This window comes from Piliocolobus tephrosceles, chromosome 6 (genome assembly GCF_002776525.5).
Source record: "Piliocolobus tephrosceles isolate RC106 chromosome 6, ASM277652v3, whole genome shotgun sequence".
NCBI lineage: Eukaryota > Metazoa > Chordata > Mammalia > Primates > Cercopithecidae > Piliocolobus > Piliocolobus tephrosceles.
Window position 1 is genome coordinate 13,606,852 of NC_045439.1, and position 27,242 is coordinate 13,634,093.

The following is a 27,242-nucleotide window of genomic DNA, read 5'->3' on the forward strand; positions in this document are numbered from 1 at the left end:
GGAGTTTTAGTAAAGACGAGGTTTCTCCATTTTGGTCAAGCTAGTGGCAAACTCCCGACTTCAGGGGATCCGCCCGCCTCGGCCTCCCAAAGTGCAGGGATTACAGGCATGAGCCACCGCGCCTGGCTGTGATAGTATTTTTAAAAAGGGGGAGTAGAGAGAGAGAAAATAGCCAACTAACAATAGAAGGAATGATGATAAAATTAGAAAATCACCATTTTGCATCTAATTCAGACAAGGATCTCCAGTGCATTCTAAAATTGCTGAAAGTTTGTTAGGGAATAGGAAATTTGCAAGGTCTCAAGGTGTCACACATTTATTGACTAAAAAGGGGAAAATATACCTTTATAACGGAGAGAACTAGAAGAAACCATTTTAACCAAGTGATCAAAGTTAGCATCACTGACATTGCCTGCCTCTTGAAGTGACGTAGTGATTCAACATCACCTACATAGTATTCTTTCCAAAGGGTTGAACTTGAATCTAATCACAAAGAAATAAACAAATTCTTATGTTATAACTGGCTCATACTCTTCAAAATATCAACATTTAAAGGACCAAAAAAGGGAAGAAAGAGAGCTGTTCTAGATAAAGGAGACAGAAGAGAATGATAATCCAATGCAATCTTGGGTTGGATCTTGGATCAGAAAATTAAAAGTAGCTCACAAAAACATTTTTTGGATTGTTAGAAAAATTTAAATATGGACCATATATAATATCATTGCACAATGTTAGATTTGTTGGATGTGTTAATGATTTGGTTGTTACATAGGAGGCTACTTTATTCTTAGGTCCAAGCTGGAATATCCTGGGATAAAGTGTCAGGAGGTCTATAATTCAGCTTAAGTTATTCAGAAAAAACCAGAACAGCTGGGGCAAAATGTTAACAATGAAGTCTAAGTGAGGGGCATATGGATATTCCTTGTGTTATTTTTTCAACTTGTCTGTAATTTTTTTTTTTTCTTTTGAGACAGAGTTTTGCTGTCACCCAAGCTGGAGTACAATGGCACAATCTCAGCTCATTGCAACGTCTGCCTCCCACGCTCAAACAATACTCCCACCTCAGCCTCCTGAGTAGCTGGTACTACAGATGCGTGCCACCATGTTCAGTTAATTTTTTAACTTTTTTTTTGGTAGAGACAGGGTTTCATCATGTTGCCCAGGTTGGTCTTGAACTCCTGGGCTCAAGCAATCCACCTGCCTTGGTCTCCCAATGTTTGCTGGGATTGCAGGCCTGAGCCACTCCACCTGGCCTTCATGTTTATTTTCATAAACATGTTAGAAAGTTTGTGGGAGATATTTACTGTAATACTGTTATATAGTTACATCAACAATGGATACATGGATACGTATCCGAATGAATACGCAATTCCATATTCCATTGTATGCAATACGAAGATACATATCCATGATCTGGATGACTGCTGTTTTAATTCAGCTTCTGTTCCACCTTCTCCACCCAGTAGCACCCTTATTTTCTTTCTTCTTTTTTTTTGAGAGGGAGTTTCGCTCTTGTTGTCCAGGCTGGAGTGCAGTGGCACGATCTCAGCTCACCACAACCTCTGCCTCCCAGGTTCAAGCGATTCTCCTGCCTCAGCCTCCTGAGTAACTGGGATTACAGGCGTGCCCCACCACACCTGGCTAATTTTTTTTTTTTGTATTTTTAGTAGAGATGGGGTTTCTCCTTGTTGGTCAGGCTGGTCTTGAACTCCCAACTTCAGATGATCTGCCTGCCTCGGCCTCCCAAAGTGCTGGGATAACAGGTGTGAGCCACTGCTCCCAGCCCCCTTATCTTCTTTTAGTGCTCAGCTCTCCCCGTTTTGGCTCATGAGGTCTAGATAGGGCATATGAACCACATCCACCTATCCCCAGGGACTGGTAGGCACATGTCTTAAGTTAGTCCAACCAGAGCCAACAGACACCAAGCCCAGGGCTTTTTGCCGGACATACTGGGAAAAGGCGGTATACTTTTCCCCGGAGGCCACCAAGCTGACTGGATGTGAACCGAACGATGTGGTCATCTTTGGGAAGTAGCTGCCTGTGAATTAAGCTGACACAATGAAGAGCTAAAAGGAGAAAGTTTGCAGTGTTTGGGCCACTGAATGTAAACATACCTGAAGTTAGGTGAAACTGGGTTTCCCTGCCGGTGTCAGTTGTGTATTTCCTGCTTAAAACCTGAGGAGTCCTGACCACTGCAGGATGGAAATGCATAGAAAACGTAGATTCCTCCCACTGCATAACAAATTACCTCAAGTTCAGCAGCTTTGCTTAAAACAACACATACTTATTATCTCATAATTGCTGTGGGTGAGGAATCTGGGCATAGTTTAACTAGGTTCCTTGTTTTTGGTTTCATAAGGCCACAACTAAGATGTCAGTCAGGCCTGTAGTCTTGTCCAGAGGCTCAACTGGGGAAGAATCTGCTTCCAGGTTCATTCAGATTGCTGGCAGACTTCCTTTCCTTGCACTTGTATTATTGAGGGTCCAGCTTTTTGCTGGCTGTCAGCTGGAGGCTGCCTAAGGCCCTAGACACTGCCCATAGTCTTTTGCCACATGGGCTCCCCAACATGGCTGCTCACTTCATCAAGCCAACAGGAAGATGTAATCCTCTACAACATAATATAACCATGACCCTGACAGCCTATCACCTTTGCCATAGAATGTAACCCAGTCTTAGGAGTGACATCCCTTCACATTTGCCATATTCTATTGGTTAGAAGCAAGTCACAGATCCCATGTGCACTCATAAGGAGGGAATTACATGAAGGCATGACCAGGAGGCAGGAGACTACTGGAGGTCAGGTAAGGGTCTGTTCACCACTGATGGGATAGGAAGAATCCACTTACCAACTGCTATTCCTGCCCTTACCCACTGCTAAGCACTTACTTACTGAGTACTTGTGAATACTAAGTAACGTACTCTGGTATTTATCCCCGTTCTTCCTAACAGTAGTTATCACTGGAAAATGGGAAGAAGGTGCAGTGCTGAAGAGCACTGGAACTTTCTGCTCTGCATATGGTATTGTTTGGGATCTTTACAGTGAGCATGTATTCATGTGTTATGTAATTTAAAAATGCAAATGCAAATCGTATATACATTATGGCTTCAACTAAAATCTGCTCCCTCTCCACTTCCAGATCGTCCTACATACATACACATTCACAATTGGGGGGGGGGAAAAAAAAAGACTGGAAGGAAACAGGCCAAATGGGACAACTTGTTAGTCTGGAGTGTTGGGTCTATGGGTGAATATTTTCTTCTTTTCTGTATTTCCCACAATTAAGGAATATAATTCAAATAATCAGAAGAAAAAAAACTCCAAGTGATTTGAAATGCTTTTTGCGTCCAATGTTATGGCCAAAAATAAAGAAAACCCTCTTGTTTACCTTCTGCAGAAAGGCAATTTCCTCCTTGGGTGGCTGATGAAGTGTCTGTTCCAAGATCTCAAAGAAATAAATCAGATGTCAGCGGGGAACCCACACCTGCTTCCTCTCACACTGATAAAGAACAATTAACTGTCATTAGAACGTATCTGGCTTTGTCCCAAAACTAAGCATTATTTGAAAATATATGGCAGGTTTTCTCCCTGCCTAAAAGCTACTGGAAGGTCCTAGTCAAGATGAGAAATAGAAGATTCTGTGCCAGACAGATTTGATACACTGACATGTTTAGTAACCAAATAGGCCAAACCTGTGGCTATGTGAAAACAAACAAAACATATGCTTGATCTCATTTCTACACTAATTGGAGGACCTTGATGGGTCTTTGGATCCGTCTGCTTGTCTGTAAAATTATAGAACTGAATATGAGGAGCTTCTATCAGAGCTGACTGAAGACCACACTTGTAGTCAAATAAACAAAACAAAACTATTAGGTTTATTAGACTCGCTGCAGCAAGGGAGACTGTGTACTCAAGAACATCTCAGTAACGGGAGATGATAGGGGCCTTTTTTATTTTTTTAAGAGATACGGTCTCCCTCTGTTGCCCAGGTTCTAGTGCAGTGGTGTGACCATAGGTCACTGTAACCTCGAACTCCTGGGCTCAAGTGAACCTCCCACCTCAGCCTCCCAAGTAGCTAAGACTACAGGTGTGCACCACCATGCTAGGCTAATTTTTAAATTTTTTGTAGAGACATGATCTCGCTATATTGCCTAGGCTGGTCTGGGATTCCTGGACTCTAGTGATCCTCCCATCTCTGTCTCCCAAAGAGGCATGAGCTGCTGAGCCCAGCTGATGGGCTTCTTAAAGGGTTTTGGCTTGTGTTGGAACATTATGAGGGAGAATAAGTAATGGGGGCCAGTTCTGGGATGGATGTTGTCGAGAAGCAGGGACAATTTGGTGACTGAGTAGCTCAATCATTGTTATCTAGGAGGGTTAAAATGGGGCTCGAGCTGTTATTGGCAAAGCAGCAGCAGTTGTTCAGAAAGGGGCAATGCTCATTAGAAGAAGGGAGTGTTTAGTAATTTTTGTGCTCCCAAGACTGGCCTTGTCAATGTCATTCTGAGTATTGTTTATATTCTGCTGGACACATGGTTGATTGTCTAGCAGGGCTGCTTTTCACTATCTCAGCTTCATTCGACTTTATAAACATGCCATCCAATAAAACTCAAATTGGAATGCACTTTACAACATAGAAGATGCTCCTTTTCCCTATGGGGGACTTATTTGTGATGGTGGCATTTTCTCCATTTTTAACAAGGAAATTGAGGGTCAGAGATGGTAAGTGGCTTCTAAGGACCACAGCTCCTTAAGCCATCAAGTCAGAAAATAGTAGCATTCAGCTCTAAGTTAGTCCTGGTTTTGAAAATTGTTCATCCGACAAATCTGCACTGAGCACTTACTAGGTTCCTTGCACTATTCTGAGCTCTGAAGAGACAACTGTGATAGAGTTGAAATGTCAAGCCTGGAGTCCAGCTGGTGGGGTGGAAAGTGAAGAGGCAGCCCTGTGAAGCACAAGGACTGTGATGAGGGTGTTGTGGGAGCTCCTCACCAGGGAGGGATGCCATGCCCATATTCTACAGCTGCTGTAACAAATTTCCACAAACTTTGTGGCTTAAAACAACATGAATTTATTATCTTGCAGTTGTAGAGAGCATAAGTCTGGAGTAGGTTTCACTGGGCTAAAATCAAGGTGTCAGCAGGGCTGCATTTCTTTGTAAAGGCTTTAGGGGAGAATCTGTTTCCTCATTTTTTTCAGCTTCTAGAGGCCTTCTGCAGTCTGTGGCTCAGAGGCCCTTCCTTCCTCCACCTTCAAAGCCAAGAACAGCATTGCTGCAACCTCTGCTTCCCTTGTCACATCGTCTCTGATTCTTCTGCTTCCTTTTCCATCTTTTAAGGATCCCTGTAGGGTAATTCAGGAAAATCTCCATATTTTGTGATCCTTAACCATATTGGCAACACCCTCTTTGCCTTGTAAGATGACATATTTACAGGTTTGGGCAAAGAAGGGCACAAGCATCTTTGTGGGGGAGCATCATTCTGCCTACAAACACCCAGGCTACTATTTTTTTTCTTTTTGCAGGGAAAGATGGAGTTCTGATTTCACCAAGTGGCATCTATGCTGACATTAGGAGGGGACAAAAGTCAAGAAGGAAAGGTCTGGAAGCAGGAAGAAAGCTTGGTTAGTGCACTGGTGGACACACTAGCCAGCTATTGTTAGCTATTCCTCCTAATTTCAAGAATCCACAAAAGCAAAGATTTACTTTTCATTCCAGCCACATGTCCTCTGTGGACATGCTTCATTCCAGGGCCTAGGCTGAAGGACAGCTCCTGCTAAACTCATGCAGGGGGAACAAGTTAGGTATCAGAGCCACAGATGACTCTTAACGCTTCTGCTGAGGAAGGGAACTGTTCCACTAATATTTCCCCACTAATATTTGGCTGGTGAGTCAAAGCAAGTCAGGTCATGTGGCCAAGGCTGGTATCAGTGAGACAGGAAGTGGGACAGGCAGTAATAATCAGAACAGTAATAGGCTAGCATAGTGGTCAAGAGATGAGGGTAGAATGAGATGTGGGGAGTGGCTTGAAAGTCATGGCGTAGTGAGAGTCAGGTCACGCATGACTTTAAAAACCAGTTTCCTTTTCACAATAGCCAAAACATAGAATCAACCTAAGTGCCTATTTATGGATTAATGGATAAAGAAAATGTGGCATATACACACAATGGAATATTACTCAGCCATAAAAAGAATGAAATCCTGTCATTTGTAGCAACATGGATGGAACTGGAGGTCATTATGTTCAGCAAAATAAACCAGGCACAGAAAAACAAATATTGCATGTACTGACTCATATGTGGTAGGTAAAAAATTGGATCTCATGAAGATAGAGAGTGGACTGGCAGTTACAAGAGACCAGGAAAGGTAGGGGGGAGGAGGGAATGAAGAGAGGCCAATTAATGGATACAAATAGTTGATGGAATAAGACCCACTGTTTGATAAATCCATAGGGTGACTATAGTTCACAATAATCTATTTTACATTTTTAAATGGCTAGGATATTTAGAATATTTCCAGCATAAAGAAAAATAATTAAGGTGATGAATGTCCCAATGACACTAATCTTTACAAATTATGTGAATGTATTAAATTATCACAGGTACCCCAATAATATGTATGTATTGATTTAAAATTTTAATAAAAATCCAGGTTTCGTTTGTTAGAATGTAGGCTCCATGAGGGCAGGAAACAGGTCTCTGCCTTATCATTCTAGTCCAGTGTTTCTCAATTTTTTTCATTATTACTACCTGTATGTCTTTTTTACATTACTATCTGTATGACTACTGTATGTCTTTTTTATTTTTTCGAGACAAGGTTTTGCTCTGCTGTCCAGGCTGGAGTGCAGTGGCATGATCACAGCTCACTACAGCCTCAACTTCCCAGGCTCAAGTAAACCTCCCACCTCAGCCTACCGAGTAGCTGGGACTACAGATGCATGCCACCACAACCGGCTTTCATTTTTTTTTCTTTTTTGGTAGAGATGGGGTTTCACCATGCTTCCCAGGCTGGTTGTGAACTCCTGAGCTCAAGCAATCTGCTTATCCTGGCTTCCCAAAGTACTGGGATTATAGGCATGAGCCACCATGCCCAGCCCACACGTACAATCCTAATACCACAGATATACTGTTACATACTGCATGCATATCTGGGCTCTTTATGCATGCAGTATGTAATGATGAAAACAGTAAGGTATCTTTATCCTCCTAGGAAATTTAACCCCCTTGGGGGTGACATCACCTATGTTGAGAATATGTGTTCTAGTCCTAATTAAGTTTTAATTCTTTGATTCAAGTGACTTGTGCCATGTTTATGAATTAAAGCAAATTGCTAGTAGCTAAGTTTATTTGCAGGTGGTGTCTTTGGAAGTGATTAGCTCTTAAGGATGGATTAAGAATGGGATAAGTGCCCATAAAAGAGGCCCCAGACAGAATGGTGTGAACCTGGGAGGTGGAGGTTGCAGTGAGCCAAGATCGCGCCACTGCACTCCAGCCTAGGCGACAGAGCGAGACTCCGTCTCAAAAAAACAAAACCAAACAACGACAAAAAAGAAGCCCCAGAGAGATCCCTCGCCCCTTCTGCCATGGGAGGTTACAGTAAGAAGACTGTCTAAGAGGAAGAGGACCCTCACTAGACACCAAATCTGCTGATGCCTTCATCTTGGACTTCCCAGTCTCCAGAACTGTGAGAAGTAAACCTGTGTTGTTGATAAGCCAGTCTATGTTCTTTTGTTATAGCAGCCAAAACAGACTAACAAAACTATGAATATCTATGGCCAGCAATATCTTCAGGCCATCTTTTGCTTTTAAATTCTTATGGCTTTTCCCATTTTGAGGGAAGCCCTGCCAAGCTGCTTGATCTAAATCCACACTGTTGTCAACGTACCTGGCCAGTTGCAATTTCTCTTCTTTACTATGGTTTTAGAAACCAGATGAGATGTATAAATAGGATAGATGCTGAGTGAAGGTCTAGGAAGCTCTACAGACTCATGCATGAGCTGAGTGCTTTGCCCGATTCAATGAAGTTCAATGAACATCAAGTGCAGGCCAGTTATGTGCCAGACACTGTTCTAGGCACTGGGGATACGATAGTGGCTAAAAAAGCAATGCCATTCCCCTCAGGAGATCAGAAAGGTCCAAAGCCATTTCAGATTATGAGTTCTGGCAGCACGAGAGCGGTGGTGAGTCACACTAAGGTTGGTCAAAGGATGGAAGATGTTTGCCTTCAAACACGAAGGGCTCTACTCTTGATTTCATTTTTTGGTTCGTCCCTGACTTGAATAATTCAAGATGAGTTGACTGTGAATGTGGAGACCGAAAGTTTTTGGGGAATCTACAAATTCACTGATTTGGTGTTCTTAATACATAGCAAAGTACCTCCTCAGGTATAGCCTGTTCTCCACAAAATGAACTATTACTATTCAGTATTTGCATGTGGAACAACTGTAGTTTGTAGATACCCAAACATAGACTTTTAAAGGTTTTCTCTGTTTAAAGAAGGTAGTGGTTCAGGGGCAGAGGGGGTTACCAAGCAGAAACAAAAAGCGATTTTTAATACAAAGTCCTAACGCTGGCCTACTGGTCCCTACAGGGTTGGCTCCACTCTCCTCCTCTCCTCCTCTTGTCCCCTTCCAGCCACTCTGGCCTTCCTGCCAGTCTAGTTCTCCAACACACTAAGCACATGCCCACTCAGAGGCTTTGTGCTTCTTGCTGAACCTACTGCGTAGAAATCCCACCCTGTATTTCACATGGCCCACCATCTTCATGCTCTGCCTGCAGAGAGAACTTTGCTGGTTACCCTCCAACCTACTCTCTACTTTCACCCCACTCTATTTTTCTTCATACACTTAACGCTGAGTGACGTGATGTGTATGTTTGTGGTCTTGTCTTTCCCACTTCAGTGAAAGCTCCACAGGGACAGGGACTTTGTGGTTGCTGACCACTCTATCCCCAGTTCCAATGCCTAGTACAAAGGGTCCTCATAATTCAAATTACTTTGCAGTCTTCTCGTGATTTAAAACAAAATTATTTCACTACCCACTTTTCTCCTTGAGACAACTTCTATAAATAAGCCTTCCATATGTAGCATGCTTGTCGCTCAAGTGTGCTTATGAAGGAGTTTCACTTATTTTGAGGTGTTTGTGTGTTTTTATCGTGTCTGGAAAGCAGATCACCGATTAGAAGTACGGAAGTTTGGGGCCGGGCTCGTTGGCTCATGCCTGTAATACCAGGACTTTGGGAAGCTGAGGAGAGCGGATCACCTGAGGTCAGGAGTTTGAGACCAGCCTGGACAACATGGCAAAACCCCGTCTGTACTAAAAATAGAAAAATCAGCTGGGCATGGTGGCAGAGACCTGTAATCCCAGCTACTTAGGAGGCTAAGGCAGGGAGAATTACTTGAACCCAGGAGGCAGAGGTTGTGGTGAGCTGAGATCACACCACTGCAGTCCAGACTGGGTGACAGAACAAGACTCCGTCCCCTGCCCACCAAAAAAAGAAGTATTAAGTTCAGAATCATTTAACTCATGTTATTCTCATTCGGGAAAGAATAGGAATATAGTATCAGTCTCAATGTGTGCAGAACAGCCACGAAGACACCTTTCTCAGGTATTTCTTTTTTCTGGCCAATTAGAGCCTGAAGTCCCTTAGGTCTTTAGTCCTTAACTACCCGTTAGGCTTTACCAGTCCTTTCCTTCTACTTCCTACCAGACCAAGACACCCATACCGGCCTTTTCCAACACTCAGCTGGCCTCTTATACCAGGGAGCTGGAGTCCAGCAAGACATATTTGAGCAGCTTCCACCTCCCTGCCCCACAGGGTGAGATGGGTCTTAGTTTTAAGGTAAAGCTGAACTGCCCTGACCAGACATTCTATTCCCTCATTTACAGAGTTAACAGGGAAAGCCTATTTCCACCATATTTTAATAAAATCCATGCTTTTTCTTCAAAGTTTTTGTTCCATAGAAATAAATATGGCATTTTCTTTTTATTTTTTAAAAATACGTTACCCAGGCTGGTTTCAAATTCCTGAGCTCAAGCGATCCTCCCACCTCTGTCTCCCAAAGTGCTAGGATTACAAGTGTTAGCTAGCACACCTGGCCCAAACTGGTATTTTTCAGCAAGCAGAAAGTCTAGAGAAAGGGAAATTTTAGAATAATCTTATTTTCCAATTGACAACTATAAATAAAAAGAAGAGCTCTGATAATATATATGTATGTGTAAATCTATGCATACAATTGACAGTGTCTTTAAATAAATACATTGATTTGAGAAGGAAAAAACTCTGCTCTCATGCAACCCGTTTAATTAGGTCAAGAAAGTTTTGTGTCATCTGAGGATAAGTGAATGGTAGCACGTTAAAAAACTGCCTAGTTTGTTAGTAGTCAAGATTCCTGAAACTGAAACCCAATTAAATATTTAAGTAACTGCAGAAAAACAATCCCGGAAGCATGCTGTCAAACTATTTTCAAAGCCAAGAATGTTTAAAGACTGAACAAAGGACTTAGAGACATCTCAACAAAAGCCAGGAGGACATCCACGGAGATGGAAAGTCTGGCAATACCTGATGATGAAGCATGTGCTGTTTTCTGTTTGAAGTCTGTAACCTGGTTTTAATCATTTTCCAGAAGTATTTCCAAATCAGAAGAGAGAGGAAAAAATACCAAACCTTTAAAATATATTAACAAGGCCAGGCGTGGTGGCTCACTCCTGTAATCCCAGCACTTTTGGAGGTCGAGGTGGGCAGATCACCTGAGGTCAAGAGTTGGAGACCAACCTGGCCAACATGGTAAAACCCCATCTCTACTAAAAATACAAAAGTTAGTCAGGCGTGGTGGCACGTGCCTGTAATCCCAGCTACTCGCGAGAATGAGGCAGGAGAATCGCTTGAACCCAGGAGGCGGAAGGTGCAGTGAGCCAAGATCACAACACTGCACTCCAGCCTAGATAATGTGGGACTCTGTCTCAAAAATAATAAAAAATAAAATAAAGTAAAATATAAAATAAATAAAATAAAATAAATAGAATAGAATAGAATAAAATAAAATAAAATATATTCACAAGACTAAACTGTTACTTTATTCTGTTTGAGAGCAACCCTGACTTAACAGCTTAGACAGTAATGGGCTACCACACCTGAGTAAGACTGTGCCGTAAGTCCTAGACAGACTTAGTCATGTGCCTCTACCTCCAATCCCAACATCTGCTTTCATATGATGGGGAATTTGCTGCATTTTTCACCCATGCCAAGTTGAAAAAAAAGGCCCAAACATACCTAAGAAGACCTTTAAGACTTAATTTTCAGATGAAAAATAAGAAACATACACATCTAATAGTGTACCAGAACTTCTGAAGCATTTATAGGGCTCCTATGTCAATTAAAGTCATGATGGAGACACATTTAGAGTAGAAACTTCAGTCAGGCTTTCGGTGAGGCACCAAGCAGACTGCTTCCAAGATGTTCCCCGATAGGAAGGACTAAGCCCTTGCACAGCCCAAGATCCACATATATTAATTACCTATGAAGAGAGTAGCCGGGTGACAGAATGACTTAAGAATTCAGACATGTACAGTGGCTTATGCTTGTAATTCCCACACCTTAGGAGGCCGAGGTGGGAGGACTGCTTAAGGCCAGGAGTTTGAGACCAATCTGGGTAACATAGTGAGACCCTGTCTCCACAAAGAAAAAAAGAAAAAAGAAAGAAAGAAAAAAAATGAGCCAAGCGTGGCGGTGCATGCCTGTAGTCACAATTCCTTTTGAGGCTGAGGTGGGAGGACTGCCTAAGCCCAGGAGTTTGTGGCTGCAGTGAGCTATGATGGTGCCCCTGCACTCTACCCTGGGTGCCACAGTAAGACCCCATTTCTAAAAATTAAAAAAAAAAAAGAGAAAGTTTAAATCAAGTTGGAGGATGTATAGATATAAAAATTAATTCAACATGGATCATAAACTTAAATAGAAAACCTAAAAGCACAAAATTTCTAGATGAAATGACAGGAGAAAATCTTTGTAACCTTGGGTTAGGCAAAGGTTTCTGTGATAGGAAGACAAAGTATGAACAAGAAAATTATAAAACTGACAAATTGGACACCTCAAAATTTAAAACTGCTCTTTGCTGGGTGTGGTAGCTCAAGCCTGTAATCCCAGCTACTTGGAAGCCTAAGGCAGGAGGATCACTTGAGTCCAAGAGTTCGAGGCTGCAGCTAGCTATGATTGTGCCACTGAACTCCAGCCTTGGGGACAGAATAAGACTCTGTCTCTTTAAAAAAAAAAAAAAAAAAAAAAAAGAATTCAGACATGTGGATGAAACTCAAAACAAATACATTGGACCCAATGTAAAAGAGACAACACAATGGACATTTTCAAACAAAATGTCTCATTTTGAAGAGTATCTCTGCACTAGAGTACCTTAAAAAAGCACAGGTTGCTAAGGCAGATTTGATACCTAAATGCTACAAGCAGGGGTTATGAGTATCATGAGCTAACCCAATGTATAGGCTGGAGAAAAGGAAAAAGGGAGGAGGAAGTCAATGAGTGAGTGAATAAGAATCCAAGGAAGACAGCACAGGGAGATGGAAAGGGGAAGACAGGAGCATCCACTGGAAAGAAGTGGCAAACACTAAGAATTACTTACAAGTGACTTCAGCTACTTTCTGGTTCTATACACTAAAGTCCACCTGGAAAGGTGTTGTTTAATGGGGATGAAAAACCATTATTTTAGAAAAGAAAAATGCACATTTTTCTTTTATTTATGTATAAAAAGATTTACACCAATCAGGCCTATAACATGTAAAAAGTAAATCTCTTTGCAAAGTTAAATATATGAAAATCCAAAAGCAGACTGAATTATCAAAAAAGAAAACTTTTTATTTTTGTCACTAAATACAATTAGTTTCCCTGATTATAACCCATAATCAATGTCACCTAACATACAGACAGTCTGTACAGAGATAACCCCAGCAGCTTTCTCTACATATATATTAAGACCACTGAACTCAGAAAAAGCAGAGCTGAGCTTGTTAAATTATTGTCTGTTTTAGAAACTCTTACCATTTAAAGGAAATAGGAAGATTTAGGTAGAATACTTGTATAATAACTTAAAAAGTTAAAAGCTTATAGTGATAAAATAATCTTGTGCACTGTTCTCAGAAATTTTAGGCAACTGGCCTTCTTGCAGATCCCAAGTCTACAAAAAGACAACCAATCACTGCAACAACTGGGCTTGGTTCATTTGCCATATGGTTGGTCGTGGTGCATTTCTGGTGTATAAGTCAACAGAACAATCATGACCCAGAGGTGGAGCAAAGCCTAGAGAAAGAAAAAGCAATTTGTGGATTAGCCAATAAACCAATCTTTACCAAAGGCCCACTGTACACTGAGGGCAGGCATTATGTCTTACCTGCCTCTGTATCCCCTATGGGACACATGAAGGTATGAATGAAAGAAACAACTAAATGAGCTCAGTGCAATGGACGGTAATAAAGACTTGCTACTCCTACAGAATTCAGTTGAGAGGAGTAAGCCCTGAACTTTAACACATTCACAATATGCACGTGTGTGCAAAATAATCAATCAGGTGATTATAATGCAGAGTGATTAAAACTGCTAGACACACATGAAGTTGGTTAGAAAACATTTTTAGAACAGTTATAGTCGGTATTTTGAAAGAGAGTTTAACCCATGTTTGGTGAAGAAGAGATGGGAAAATATTCTAGATAGGAATAAAGTGTCAGGTTTCAGAGGCTGACCTAGGGCCCAGAACACGATCCACAGTGACAGATTTAATTCCCTCATGGCAGTACTGAAATGATACAAGATTGCATCCGTTCTTGTTGCCCAGGCTGGACCACAAAGCCTCACCACTTTGTAGTGTGCCACCACTATCTCATGACAGTGCCTGTGTTACTCATAATCACTAACACCTGGGAAATCAACCCCTCTGGGGCATATTCTGACTGCTTTCTGATGGCATTCAATTTTTTTTGTACTCCCCATGCTTTTCTTCTTAAAAACTTGTTATTATGCTAGGTGCAGTAGCTCATGCCTGTAATCTCAGCACTTTGGGAGGCTGCGGCGGGCAGATCACTTGAGGTCAGGAGTTCGAGATCAGCTTGGCCAACAGAGTGAAAACCCATCTCCTAAATACACAAAAATTGCCAACATAGTGAAAAACCATCTCCTAAACATACAAAAATTCGCTGGGTGCAGTGGCGCGTGCCTGTACCCCCGGCTACTCAGGAGGCTGAGGCAGGAGAATCGCTTGAACCCGGGAGGCGGAGATTGCAGTGAGCCAAGATCATGCCACTGCACTCCAGCCTGGGTGACAGAGCAAGACTCAGTCTCAGAACACAAAACAAAACAAAACAAAACAAAAATACAAAACCTGTTATTTAAAGGAATAACTCTTCCCTCTAGTGGATCACAGAGAAATTTCTTTTTAAAGAAAAGACATTTCATTTCTTTTTAAAGAAGTTTCTTTTTAAGAAAACAGCCCATCTTAATTCAACCCAACTACTTTTAGACATACCCACTCCAAATAGTAGCCTTCTTAGGCACACAGTACATGCAAAATGGCATCCCAAACTACCATAACCATTTTACTAGAGGCAAGAAATCTGGGAGAAAATAAATCAACCTTGAGGCTCTTTTAGAAAATAAAGCAAAACACATGAAAACAATTAAAGCAACTGTACAACATCAAGATAAAAAACTGTTTTGTATTCAAATTATTTTTATCATTAGAAGGGCTTTAAAATGGAGGTAACTATTAGACTGCATTTAAGTTAATTTCATTTGTAGGAAAAGTCTTTGAGGAATTTATATTCTAGACATAATGAATTGTCAATTTATACTCTACCAAAATAAATCTTAATTACTAAAACTGAGTTCTCTCTTTCCAAACTGTCTGCTGGCTGGGTGCAGTGGCGCATGCCTGTTGTCCCAGCACTGTGGAAGGCCAAGGTGGAGGATCACTTGAGCCCAGAAGTTTGAGACCATCCTGGGCAACATGGTGAAACCCTATCTCTACAAAAAAACAAAAATTAGCTGGATGTGGTGGTGCACGCCTGTAGTCCCAGCTACTTAGGAGGCAAAGGTGGGAGGATGGCTTGAGCCTGGGAGGTAGAGGCAGCAGTAAGCCAAGATCGCACCACTGCACTCCAGCCTTGGCACAAGAGCCAGACCCTGTTTCAAAAAAAAAAAAAAAAAATTGATTGCTAAAACAAAAAAAAGAACAGCACCCAAAAAAAAAAAAAAAAAAAACTAGTTAAAAATCAAATGCAGCATTGTTTTTTCAAACAAGTGTACTCACCATATATATAATTACAAAAACTCGCGCTATGGGGTATCTTCGGAGAAAAATTCCCAGGCGAATACTGTGCAGACACAGGTGTGGCGGAGAGAGGAGAGAGGAGAAGAGAGTCACACTCAAAACAAATCTTCCTGTGGTAATATCTAATGATGCTGATAAATTTCATTCATTTAAACTATGTGGCTACCACAGAAGAACAATTTTTATAGCAGACTGTTAAATGATTACTTGAAATAGTAATACAGAAATAGTAATACAGAAATGATAAAACGCTTTTATCATTATTTGGGGCTTGGCTGTTAAACTTCAGCACAGGTATTTCTTTTAATTCTAGGGTCACAATTGTAGGATGCAAACTTGATCCCTCTCTAAATCTTTGTTTTTTTTTTTTTTTTGAGACAGAGTTTCACTCTTGTCGCCCAGGCTGGAGTGCAATGGCACGATCTCTGCCCACTGCAACCTCCGCTTCCTGGGTTCAAGCAATTCTCCAGCCTCAGCCTCCCGAGTAGCTGGGATTACAGGCAGGCCGCTACCACCACACCTGGCTAATTTTTTTGTATTTTTAGTAGAGACAGGGTTTCACCATGTTGGCCAGGCTGCTCTCAAACTCCTGACCTCAGGTGATCTGCCTGCCTCAGCCTCCCAAAGTGGTGGGATTACAGACGTGAGCCACCGCACCCAGCCTAAATCTTTTTTAGTGGAATTAAAGAAGTTATGAAAGATAAGGTGGGTGTCAACTATGTGACTGGGGAAAGAAAGAGTCTGGTTGGCATTAACCTGCAAATAGCTAATCTAGAAGCTTTTGCACAGATACATGCTTCTAAAAGGTACAAAACTATAAAAACTCATGCATTTGAATAAATAGTGTGGAAGCAATATACTGTCCAGACCTATTACGCCTCTGCAACATTTTTTTCCCTATCAAAACAGGTACATGTAGAAGCAAATACCCCTTTTTCTGCTTCTTTCATTGCCACTAGCACAATGTCTTGCACATAGGTTCTCAAACAGCTATGTATGTTGAATAAATGAATAGTTGAACTAGATGTGCTTGATTTGGAGATAATGGCTGTGGCACCCTATTTCTGAGGCTTCAGTCATCTTAGTATATCATTCTTCTTATTTTTAATACAATAGCTCAATTCTGACACAAAAAGGTATAAAAAGATTATGCCACAATTCATTAAAACTTTTCATTATAAACACTACAAAGAGAAAAGGCACAGTAGGTTATTTAGACAAGAACCTTATCAAGGCTATATGTAAACTATTAAAGTATTTTTTTGATAAGGCAGATGTCTGCTAATATAAAAACTTACATATAAACATAAATTTTGTTATCTATGTAAAATATATAATACAATGAGTACTGTTCAGTTATATATAGTAGCATCTTTTATTTTAATCACATGATAAAATTCTGGGATAAAACATTCAAATGGATACTTTTACATGAAGCAGAGGCTTTCTCAATAAAATCTAATGAAGTTTTTAAAAACAGAATTTATTATAGAAAGAAGAGATACAGTCAGGGTTAATCATCTTCAATAAAATGTAGGCATTGGCAGACCTCTTGACATAATTTCCTGACACTGAAATCTCATGAAAGGAGTAAGTCACTTTGTGAAAGTGTAATGTAACTGTAAAATAAATAAAAACGTATATAAGTGTAAAATCTCATGAAAGGAGTAAGTCACTTTAAATACAGACTCGGCCTGATGGGAGTCACTGTGATTGAAACCCTGAAAAACAAAAACAGCTGACGGTCCATCACTCATCCCTACTGGCTGTGCTTACCTAAACTGATCAATTGAACTAGCAGCTTTGCGAACTTTTCCGTACATTCCTGCCAGATTAGTTTCTGTGTCATTAAAAAGAACAGGAACATTTCGCAGACGAGTGCCTGTTTAAATAAAAAAATAAATTAGTGTACTGACATAAAAATTAACTAAGACAATTATAATAGGAAATACACTGGATTACATGTGGAAGAAATTTTCAAGGGCAACTTTCTAAGCATCACCCCAAAGTAGATGAAACTATAAAGAAAGGACAGGTAAATCTGATGACATAAATGTTTAAATGTCCGTATCCACAATAAGAAAACTTTTTTAAATAAGAAAATGATTTTAGCAAAAATTAAGAAATTTACAAATACTAAGTGTTAATGGGCCCTTTGTTCCTGTGTGAGGAGGAGTGAGGCCGGGTGGTCTTTCCAGGAAGCAGAGGACTCCCAAATGTGTACTCCAGCCCAGCGGCTTCATCCCCTGCCAGACTCATCCAACTGCCTATTCACTTCCATCTGCATGTCTAATAGGCACCCCAAAGCCTGCCTACCACTACAATTTGGAGTTCTTGCCTTAGCTGTCAACCGGCCTCAGCTGCCATTTCCCTGTCTCAGGACATCACAATTCTAATCCTTCCATCTGCTCAGGCCAAAACCCTTGACTCCTTTCTCTCAAACTCCGTATCTGATCTGCCAGCATATTCTGTCAGCTCACCTTTAAAATAAATTCTCAGTCCACCCTCACAATCCCACTCAGTTCCAGACTACCATCTCTCACATGGATTACTGCAATGGCTACCCACCCACCGCTGGCCTCCTCTTGCCCTGTCTCCCTGCTTCCACTTTTAGCCCTTTGCAGTCTATTCTTGACACAGCAGTCAGAGGCAGCCTATTAAAGTGCAAGTCAGTCCCCCCTCTCAAGATCCTTCAATGGCTTCCTACCTCATTCAGAGTAAACGTCCCCATATGGGCCTCAACAGCCTACTCCAAGCTCTCTGGATTCATCTTTCTCCACTCAGTCTACTCCAGAGGCCCTGGCCTCCTTGTTGTTCCTGAAACATGCCAGGAACATGCCTGCCTCAGGGCCTTTGTGCCTGCTCTTTCTGTCTGGAACACTTTGTTTCTATGCTTCCTCATTGCTCACTATCTTACCTGCTTTGGGACTTTAAAGCAGTGAAGCTTTTCAGTGAGGTCTTCCCTGTCCACCCTATTTAAATTACAATGCCATCGCCATACCTGGCACCCAGTATCTCTTAAACAATATTTTTTTGTTAAAAGAAATAAAGCCAAAGAACTGAGAAATTTGCTGAATGACAATTTGTAGACTTTATGAAGTTTCAAGATCAAAAATCTGATCTGTTGATGCTTATACTATCTCACACATTGTTTTTTATACATAAGTTGGGAATCTATAGATTTCTTTATTAAATAATTATAGAGCACAGATATGGTTATGCGCACCAGGTATTAGCTCTAATACTCGTAACTATTTACTAGAAGATTATTAAAGCAAATCTTGTTTCAAGTGTCCTGAAAGCTCCTCTCTACTGAACTTCTCACCTTATCAGCAGCATCTTTTTAAGTATCTCAGACATTTCAATATAATTATCAATCCTCAGACTATTTTCCCCAAGTCTAATACCAGCAAGAAATATTAACTAGTCCATTATCTGGTTCACTAACAATACTAAACAGTGCATGGACCAGGTCTCATATCAGAAAATTGAGTCCTTCATTGGATGAATTTTCTTTCAAATAAAAATGGTCCTTCTGTAATTTTTCAAAACCATGTTTTAATGAAATGTTCTTTTGAGATTCCTTTTTTGGTTACCTTCACCATTGTCAATTCCAGACATATTAATCGAGGACCCATTACTACTACTTCCAGAGGCGGAGTTCATCTGCTGCTCGAGGCGCTCCAGTTGAAAGACCAGGGAGTTCTTTTCTGTGCTGAGACTCTCCAGCATGGTCTGTTTCTGGATGAGAGTCTCTGTTAGCTGGTGGAGTCGATTTTCTAATTCAGACTGACTGCTATTGCTTAAAGTTTTATTGGTAAGCTGAAAGAGAAAGTGTTCACAAAATTGGTACATAAAATGAAAGTCCTACAATACAGAAATCACACTACTACATTTTCATAGGTAAACTGTGGCATTCATGGATTTCTCTAAACTCTATACTGACTCAACGTCTACAGAAGTGATTTTCAAAAACAGTGGGGTCATGAAATCAATTTGGTGGGTCAAAATCAGCATCTAAAAAAATGCAATAGAATAGAATGGGACATATTCTGATATTTATGTAACACATAGTATATAAAAGCATAATTTTGTGAAACTCCTGTTTCAGTTTTGTACATGTAAGTGCATGTGAGTATTGAGACAGGATGTAAACTGTATTTCTTACTGAGGCATCACGGTCAAAATATTTCAAAGCATGGGTTTAGAGGACACAATCCATACTTTTCAATGGGGATTCAAAAGCCTCTATCATTCAACAGTTATGGTGCAGTGCAAAGATCACACTCTGAGGTTTTCATCTCTGCTCTGCAATTTTCAAGCTATTTGACTTCGGGTAAATTGCTGTACTTCTCTGAATCTGTTTCCTCATCTGTACGTGAAGATGACAGCACCTGTTGCACATGGTATTTAGGGACAGTAAATGATAGTTGTCCTAGGAGGCTCTGGCTGAAAGTTGGTACTTAACGACTTCCTTCGTTCCATGTTCTATCTGGTAGTGTCTGTGTCTGTCACCATCTCCCTCTACTCTCATCCAGCCTCTGCTTTGCCGGCCACATTTCCTCTATTTGGAAACAGTCCTCTTCTCTTATCTAGGCTCCACCTGCCTTTCTTTCTTATAAATCCTTTACAGCACTCCCCACAAATTCAGCACACCACAACAAATAACTACCAGATGGAATTATATTGAATATAAACTAAGATTTACTACTTTAAAAAGAATGCTCCATTTTAATATTGCACTGTGATCCCCTAATCAACATACTTCATACTCTTTGTTGAAGTCCTCTCCAATCACTCTAGCCCAGGTTAATCTTAGCCTTCTTGGTAAGTGTCTTGGTATTTATCAGTCATTCCGATAACGCTGTTTTATGGGAGTCAATTTCGCCTCCTCAATGAAACTGTAAGCTTCATGTGGGTAAGAATCATTGTCTACATCAATACAGGTTTGAAAAAAGTTTGATCTAAGTTTAAAATCCCAGCTCTGACATTTCCTAGCTACAATATCTTGGGAAAGCTATTAAATCTGAGCCTGTTTCCTTGTTCATGGATACGATGCTTACTTAAATTAATATATAAAACATCTAACATGCTACCTGTCATATGGCAGGCACTTAAAAAATTAGCTTCCTTTCTTATGAATTCTTTACAGCACTCCCCACAAATTAAGCACACCACAACAAATAACAACTAGATGGAATTTCAGTATAAACTAAAGTTTACTATTTTTAAAAGAATGCTCACTTTTAGGATTGTACTATGATCCCCTAATCAACATACTTCAAGATTTTTTTAATCACGGTAAAATCTATATAGTGAAATACCCAGGTATTAAGCATAAAATGAATTGTGACAAATGTTTGACGGCATAGCCAACATCCAGATCAAAACAAAGAATATTTCCATCACCCTAGACAACCACTATTCTGATTTCTATCACCAGAATTTAGTTTTGCCTATTCTTGAATTTCTTATGAGTGGAATCACACAGTATGAATCCTTTTGCATATGGCTTTAAAAAAAAAAAATTCATCTGAGTTGTGTTAGTTTGCCGAATGGTGTGCAATTTGTTTATCCATTAGGGGCTGATAGACATTTGAGTTGTTTCCAATTTGGGCTATTTATGAACAAGCATGTTATAAATATTCATGTACAAGTCTTCTTGTGGTCATACGTCTTCATTTACACTGGGTAAATACCCAAGGTCACAGGTTAGATGTGTGTTAGCCTTATCAGAAATAGCCAGTTTTCCAAAGTGGTTGTGCTGCTGTGCACTTCTACCAGCAGCGGGTGAGAGTTCCAGCTGCACCACATCCTCACCAACACGTGCTACTGCCAATCTTTTCCATTTCAGCCATTCTAGTGGGTGTGTGGTAGTATACCTTAGTGATGACTCTGAGCACCTATTCACATGCTTATTTCATCATTTATATACAGGCACACCTCAAAGATAATAAGGGTTTGGTCCACTGGAATAAAGTGAATATTGCAATAAAGTCAGTCACATGAATTTTTTGGTTTCTCAGTGCATATAAAAGTTATAGTTAGGCCAGGTGTGGTGACTCACGCATGTAATTCCAGCACTTTGGGAGGTCAAGGTAGGACTGCTTGAGTCCAGGAATTCAAAACCAGCTTGGGCAATATATTAAGACCCCACCTCTACAAAAATTTTACAAATTAGCCAAGTGTGGTGGCGCATGCCTGTAGTCCCAGCTCCTCGGGGGGGCTGAGGTGGGAGGACCACTAGAGCCTGGGAGGTCGAGGCTGTAGTGAGCTGCCATCGCACCACTGCACTCCAGCCCAGGTGACAAAGCAATATCCTGTCTCCAAAAACAACAACAACAAAAAGCTGTATTTACAATATACTGTAGTGTATTAAGAGTGCAGTAGCATTATGTCTAAAATAACAATGTGCATATTTTAAATCAGGGATGTCCAATCTTTTGGCTTTCCTGGGCCCCAGTGGAAGAATTATCTTGGGCCACACATAAAATACACTAACACTAATGATAGCTGATGAGCTAAAAAAAAAAAAAAAAAAAAAAAACTCACAAAAAAATCTCATAATGATTTAAGTTTACGAATTTGTGTTGGGTTGACTATGGGTCGGACAAGTTTGCTTTTTTTTTTGAGACAGAGTTTCACTCTGCCGCCCAGGCTGGAGTGCGATGGTGTGATCTCGGCTCACTGAAACCTCTGCCTCTCGGGTTCAAGTGATTCTCCTGCCTCAGCCTCCTGAGTAGCTGGGATTACAGATGCCTGCCACCATGCCTGGCTAATTTTGTATTTTTAGTAGAGATGGGGTTTCACCATGCTGGTCAGGCTGGTCTCGAATTCCTGACTTCAGATGATCCACCTGCCTCAGCCTCCCAAAGTGCTGGGATTACAGGTGTGAACCACCACACCCGGCCCACGCTTGCTTTAAATAAACACGCTAACCATCATTTGAGCCTTCAGTGAGTCCTAATCTTTTTGTTGATGGAGAGTCTTGCCTTGATGTTGATGGCTGCTGACTGATCAGAATGGTGGCTGCTGAAGGCTGGGGGTGGATGTGGTAATTTCTTAAAATAAGATAACAACAAAGTTTGTCACATTGATGGATTCTTCCTTTCACGAAAGATTTCCCAGTAGCATGTAACAATGCTTGATAGCATTTTACTCACAGCAGAACATCTTTCAAAACTGGAGTCAATCCTTTCACACCCTGCCACTGCTTCATCAACTAAGTTAATGTAGTATTCTAAATTCTTTGTTGTCATTTCAACAATGTTCACAGGATCTTCACCAAAAGTGGATTCCATCTTAAGAAACCACTTTCTTAGCTCATCAGTAAGAAGCAATTCCTCATCTGTTTAAGTTTTATAATGAGATTGCAGCAATTTAGCCACATCTTCAGGCTCCATTTCTAATTCTAGTTCTCTGGCTATTTCTACCACATGTGCAATTACTTCCTCCAATGAAGTCTTGAACTCCTCAAAGCCATCCTTGAGGGTTGGAATCAGTTTCTTCCACACTCCTGTTAATGTTGATATTTTGGCCTCCTCCCATGAATCACAAATGTTCTTAATGGCATCTAGTGCAGTGAATCCTTTCCAGAAGGTTCTCAATTGACTGTGCCTCAAGATCCAATTGAGGAATCTATGGCAGTAATAGCCTTATAAAAAGTATGTCTTAAGCAATAAGACTCACCAGGCATGGTGGCTCACTTCTCTAATCTAGGCACTCTGGGAGGCTGAGAGGGGAGGATTACTTGAGCCTAGGAGTTTAAGACCAGCCTGGGGAACACAGTGAGACCTAATTTCTAAAAACAATAAACAAAATTAGCCAGGCGTGGTAGCTTACACTTGTAATCCCAGCCACTTGGGAAACTGAGGTTGGAGGATCACTTGAGCCCAGGAGGTGGAGGTTACAGTGAGCCAACATCACACCACTGCATTCCAGTCTGGGTGACAGAGTGGGACCTTGTCTCAAATTAACTGGTCAGGTGCAGTGGCTCATGCCTGTAATCCCAGAACTTTCGGAGGCTGAGGCAGGTGGATTGCTTGAGGCCAGGAGTTCGAGACCAACCTGGCCAACATGGCAAAACCTCATCTCTACCAAAAATACAAAAATTAGCCCACTGTAGTGGCACACACCAGTAATCCCAGTTACTTGGGAGACTCAGGCACAAGAACTGCTTGAACCCAAGAGGCAGAGGTTACAGTGAGCTGAGATCAGGCCACTGCACTCCAGTCTGGGCAACAGAATCAGGCTCTGTCTCAAGAAATAAAAATAAGAAAGTTAATTAATTTAATTAAATAATGAGACCTGAAAGTCAAAATTATACCTTGGGCTGCCAAATGGATATTGTATTAGCAGGTATGAAAACAACATTAATCTCCTCGTACAGCTCTATTAGAGTTCTTGGGTGACCAGGAGTGTTGTCAATAAGCAGTAATATTTTAAAAGGAATCTTTTATTCTGAGCAGTAGGTCTCAACAGTGAGCTTAAAATACTCAATAAACCATGCTGTGAACAGATGTGCTGTCACTCAGGCTTTGTTGCTCCCTGTACAGAGCACAGGCGGCACAGATTGAGCATCATTCTTAGGAGTCTTAGGATTTGCAGAATTGTAAATGAGCACTGGCTTTAACTCAAAGTCACCAGCAGCATGAGCCCCTAACAAGAGAGTCAGCCTGTCCTCTGAAGCTTTGAATCCAGGCATTGATTTCTCCTCTCCAGCTATGAAAGTCCTAGATAGCATTTTCTTTCAATAGAAGGCTGTTTCATCTACATTGAAAATCTATTGTTTAGTGCAGCCATTTTCATCAATGATCTTAGCTAGATCTCCCAGATAACTTGCAGCAGTTTCTCCATTAGCACTTGCTGCTTCACTTTGTATTTTTACATTTAGGAGATGGCTTCTTTCCTTATGCCTCATAAATCACACCTCTGCTAGCTTCAAACTTCTCTTCTGCAGCTTCCTCACCTCTCTTAGCCTTCATAGAATTGAAGAAAGTTAGGGCCTTGCTCTGGATTAGGCTTTGGCTTAAAGGAACGTTGTGGCTGGTTTGATCTATCCAGACAACTCAAACTTTCTCCTTGTCAGCAATAAGGATGTTTGGCTTTCTTATCATTCGTGTGTTCACTAGAGTAGCACTTTCAATTTCCTTCAAGAACTTTTCCTTTGCATTTAAAACTTGGCTAACTGGTGCAATAGGCCTAGTCTTTGGCCTATCTTGCCTTTTGACATACCTTCCTCACTAAGCTTAATCATTTCCAGCTTTTCACTTAATGTGAGAAACATGTGACTCTTCCTTTCACTTGAACACCTAGAGGCCACTGTAGATTTACTAATTGGCCTAATTTCAATATTGCTGTGTCTCAAAGACTAGAAAGGCCTGAGGACAGGGAAAGAGATGTGGGAATGGCCAGTTGATGGAGCTGTCAGAACACACACATTTATGGATTAAGTTCACTGTCTTACGTGGGTGCAGTTTGTAGTGCCCCAAATACAATTACAATAGTTACATGAAAGGTCACTGATCACAGATCACCACAACAGATATAATAAAAAAATCAGAAATATTGTGACAATTACCAAAATGTGACACAGACATGAAGTGATCATATGCTGTTGGAAAAATGGTGTGGATAGACTTGCTTGATGCAGGGTTGCCACAAACTTTCAATTTGGTAAAAATGCAGTATCTGCAAACTGCAATAAAGAGAAATGCAATAAAACAAGGTATGTTTTTTTCTTCTTTTTGGAAGGGTCTATTCAAGTCTTTTACCTATTTAAAAGAAATGGCTGTGTACCTTATTATTAAGAGTTCTTATCCTGGTTATAAATCCTTTATCAGATATATGTATATACATAGAGAGAGTAAATATTATCTCCCAGTCTGTGGCTTACCTGTTTTCATTTTTATAATGATGTCTTTTGAAGAGAAGAAAATTTTAATTTTTATGAATAGCAATTTATCATTTTCTTCTACAGTTAGTGCTTTTTGTATCTTCTCTAAGAAATCTGTCAGCCTGAAAATTGCACAACGATTCTCCTATACTTTCTCCTAGACGCTTTATAGCTTAGAGCTTAGCATCATCTCAAATTAATTTTTGGTAACTTTACAAGTCTAATTAGGGGATAAAAATAAAGGTTCATGTTTTTCTCTGTATGTTTTCATCTACTCCCATGCAATATTTTCTTTTTTTTGAGATAGAGTCTGGCTCTGTCACCCAGACTGGAGTGTAGCGGCACAATCTTGGCTTACTGCAACCTCTGCCTTCTGGGTTCAAGTGATTCTCCTGTCTCAGCCTCCCAAGTAGCTGGAATTACAGGTCTGCACCACATGCCCAGTTAATTTTTTTGTATTTTCAGTAGAGACAGGGTTTTGCTATGTTGGCCTGACTAGTCTTGACCTCCTGGCCTCAAGTGATCTGCCCACCTTTGCCTCCCAAAGTGCTGGGATTACAGGCGCGAAAAATGAAAAAATATTCAAACTGGCAACCTATTTTTTTTTTAACTTACATGCAGAAAGCCCAAAAGTAATATGATAAGCATAATTCTTTATTGTGCATTCAGAATAAATCTTAACTCACTCCAATGTGTGATTTTTTTTTTTTTTTTTTTTTTTTTGGCAATGTATTAAGATGCTGCTCTCTTTTCAAATTGTACAAGTTAACTTAATTCTATGGGAGAAAGGTTTTTCTGTCTTCTAATTTGATGAAAAACCTTTAAGAGAAATCTTCCTATGGTTCTTTCTTTCTTTTTAAGAAACAAAGTCTCTCTCTGCTGCCCATGCTAGAGTACAGTGGGGTGATCATAGCTCCCTACAGCCTTGAACTCCTGGGCTCATGTGACCCTCATGTCTTAGCCTCCCAAGTAGCTGGGACTTACAGGTACATGCCACCATGCACCTAATTAAAAATATTTTTTAGAGATGAGGGTCTCACTATGTTGCCCAGGCTGATCTTGAACTCCTGACCTCAAGTGATCTCCCTGCCTCAGCCTCCCAAGTAGTTAGGACTACAGGCATAAGCCACCCTATGGTTAATTTTTTTTTTTTTTTTGAGACAGTGTCTCACTCTGTCACTCAAGGTGGAGTGTAGTGGTGCACTGAGAGCTCACTGCAGCCTTGACCTCCCACGCTCAAGTGATCCTCTGATATCAGCCTCTAAGTAGCTGGGACTACAAGTGTGTGCCACCACGCTTAATTTTTTTACTTTTTGTAGAGACAAGGTCTCACTATATTGCCCAGGCTGGTCTCAAACTGCTGAGCTCAAGCAGTCCTCCTGACTTGGTCTCCCAAAGTGTTGGGATTTCAAGCATGAACTACCTCACCTGGCCTAATTCTTGATTAACAAAAATGGTGCAATACTTCAGATACAGTAGATACTCAATAAATATTTAGCAAATATAGAAATGTTTAAGGATTAAACCAGTTGGTAGTTTTCGCTTCTTCTTTTCTTTGACTTTCTGCTAGCACATCATGTTACCATTTATAAGTATTTCACAAAATAGGCAAGGGAAGAAGGGAATGCTTAAATCAGTGCGATGTTCTCAACTCTTATAAAAAATACGTCCTGGCTAACACGGTGAAACCCCATCTCTACTAAAAATACAAAAAATTAGCTGGGCGTGGTGGCAGCGCCTGTAGTCCCAGCTACTCGGGAGGCTGAGACAGGAGAATGGTGTGAACCCGGGAGGCGGAGCTTGCAGTGAGCAGAGATTGCACCACTGCGCTCCAGCCTGGGCGACAGAGTCGGACTCCGTCTCAAAAAAAAAAAAAAGAAGAAAAAGAAAAATTAAGACAAAATATTTCAAAACATTTCAAATTACGGACTACTATCAAGTCTGGAAACTTAAAAGACCAAAATTATTTGACTTTTCATAGTTCAAACTAAGCCATTAACTAAAAAATAAAGAATAAATCTTTAT

The 27,242-nt window shown here is 40.6% G+C and overlaps 1 protein-coding gene across 3 annotated transcripts in view; it reads right to left on the bottom strand.

Annotated features, from left to right (window-relative positions):
- Positions 1-12,712: 12,712 nt before the first annotated feature.
- The window catches only part of GOLGA5 (golgin A5), a 44,988-nt gene continuing 30,458 nt past the window's right edge, over positions 12,713-27,242 (bottom strand). For 2 of the 3 annotated variants that reach the window (XM_023205510.2, XM_023205509.3), the window contains exons 10-13: positions 18,919-19,144; positions 17,099-17,204; positions 15,302-15,365; positions 12,713-13,299 (exon numbers count right to left, since the gene is read on the bottom strand). In XM_023205510.2, coding sequence (XP_023061278.1) covers positions 13,219-13,299; positions 15,302-15,365; positions 17,099-17,204; positions 18,919-19,144 — 477 coding nt within the window. In that variant the 3' untranslated portion in view covers positions 12,713-13,218. The remainder of the gene's footprint in view (positions 13,300-15,301; positions 15,366-17,098; positions 17,205-18,918; positions 19,145-27,242) is intronic. The other variant, XM_023205511.2, reaches the window with a different exon arrangement.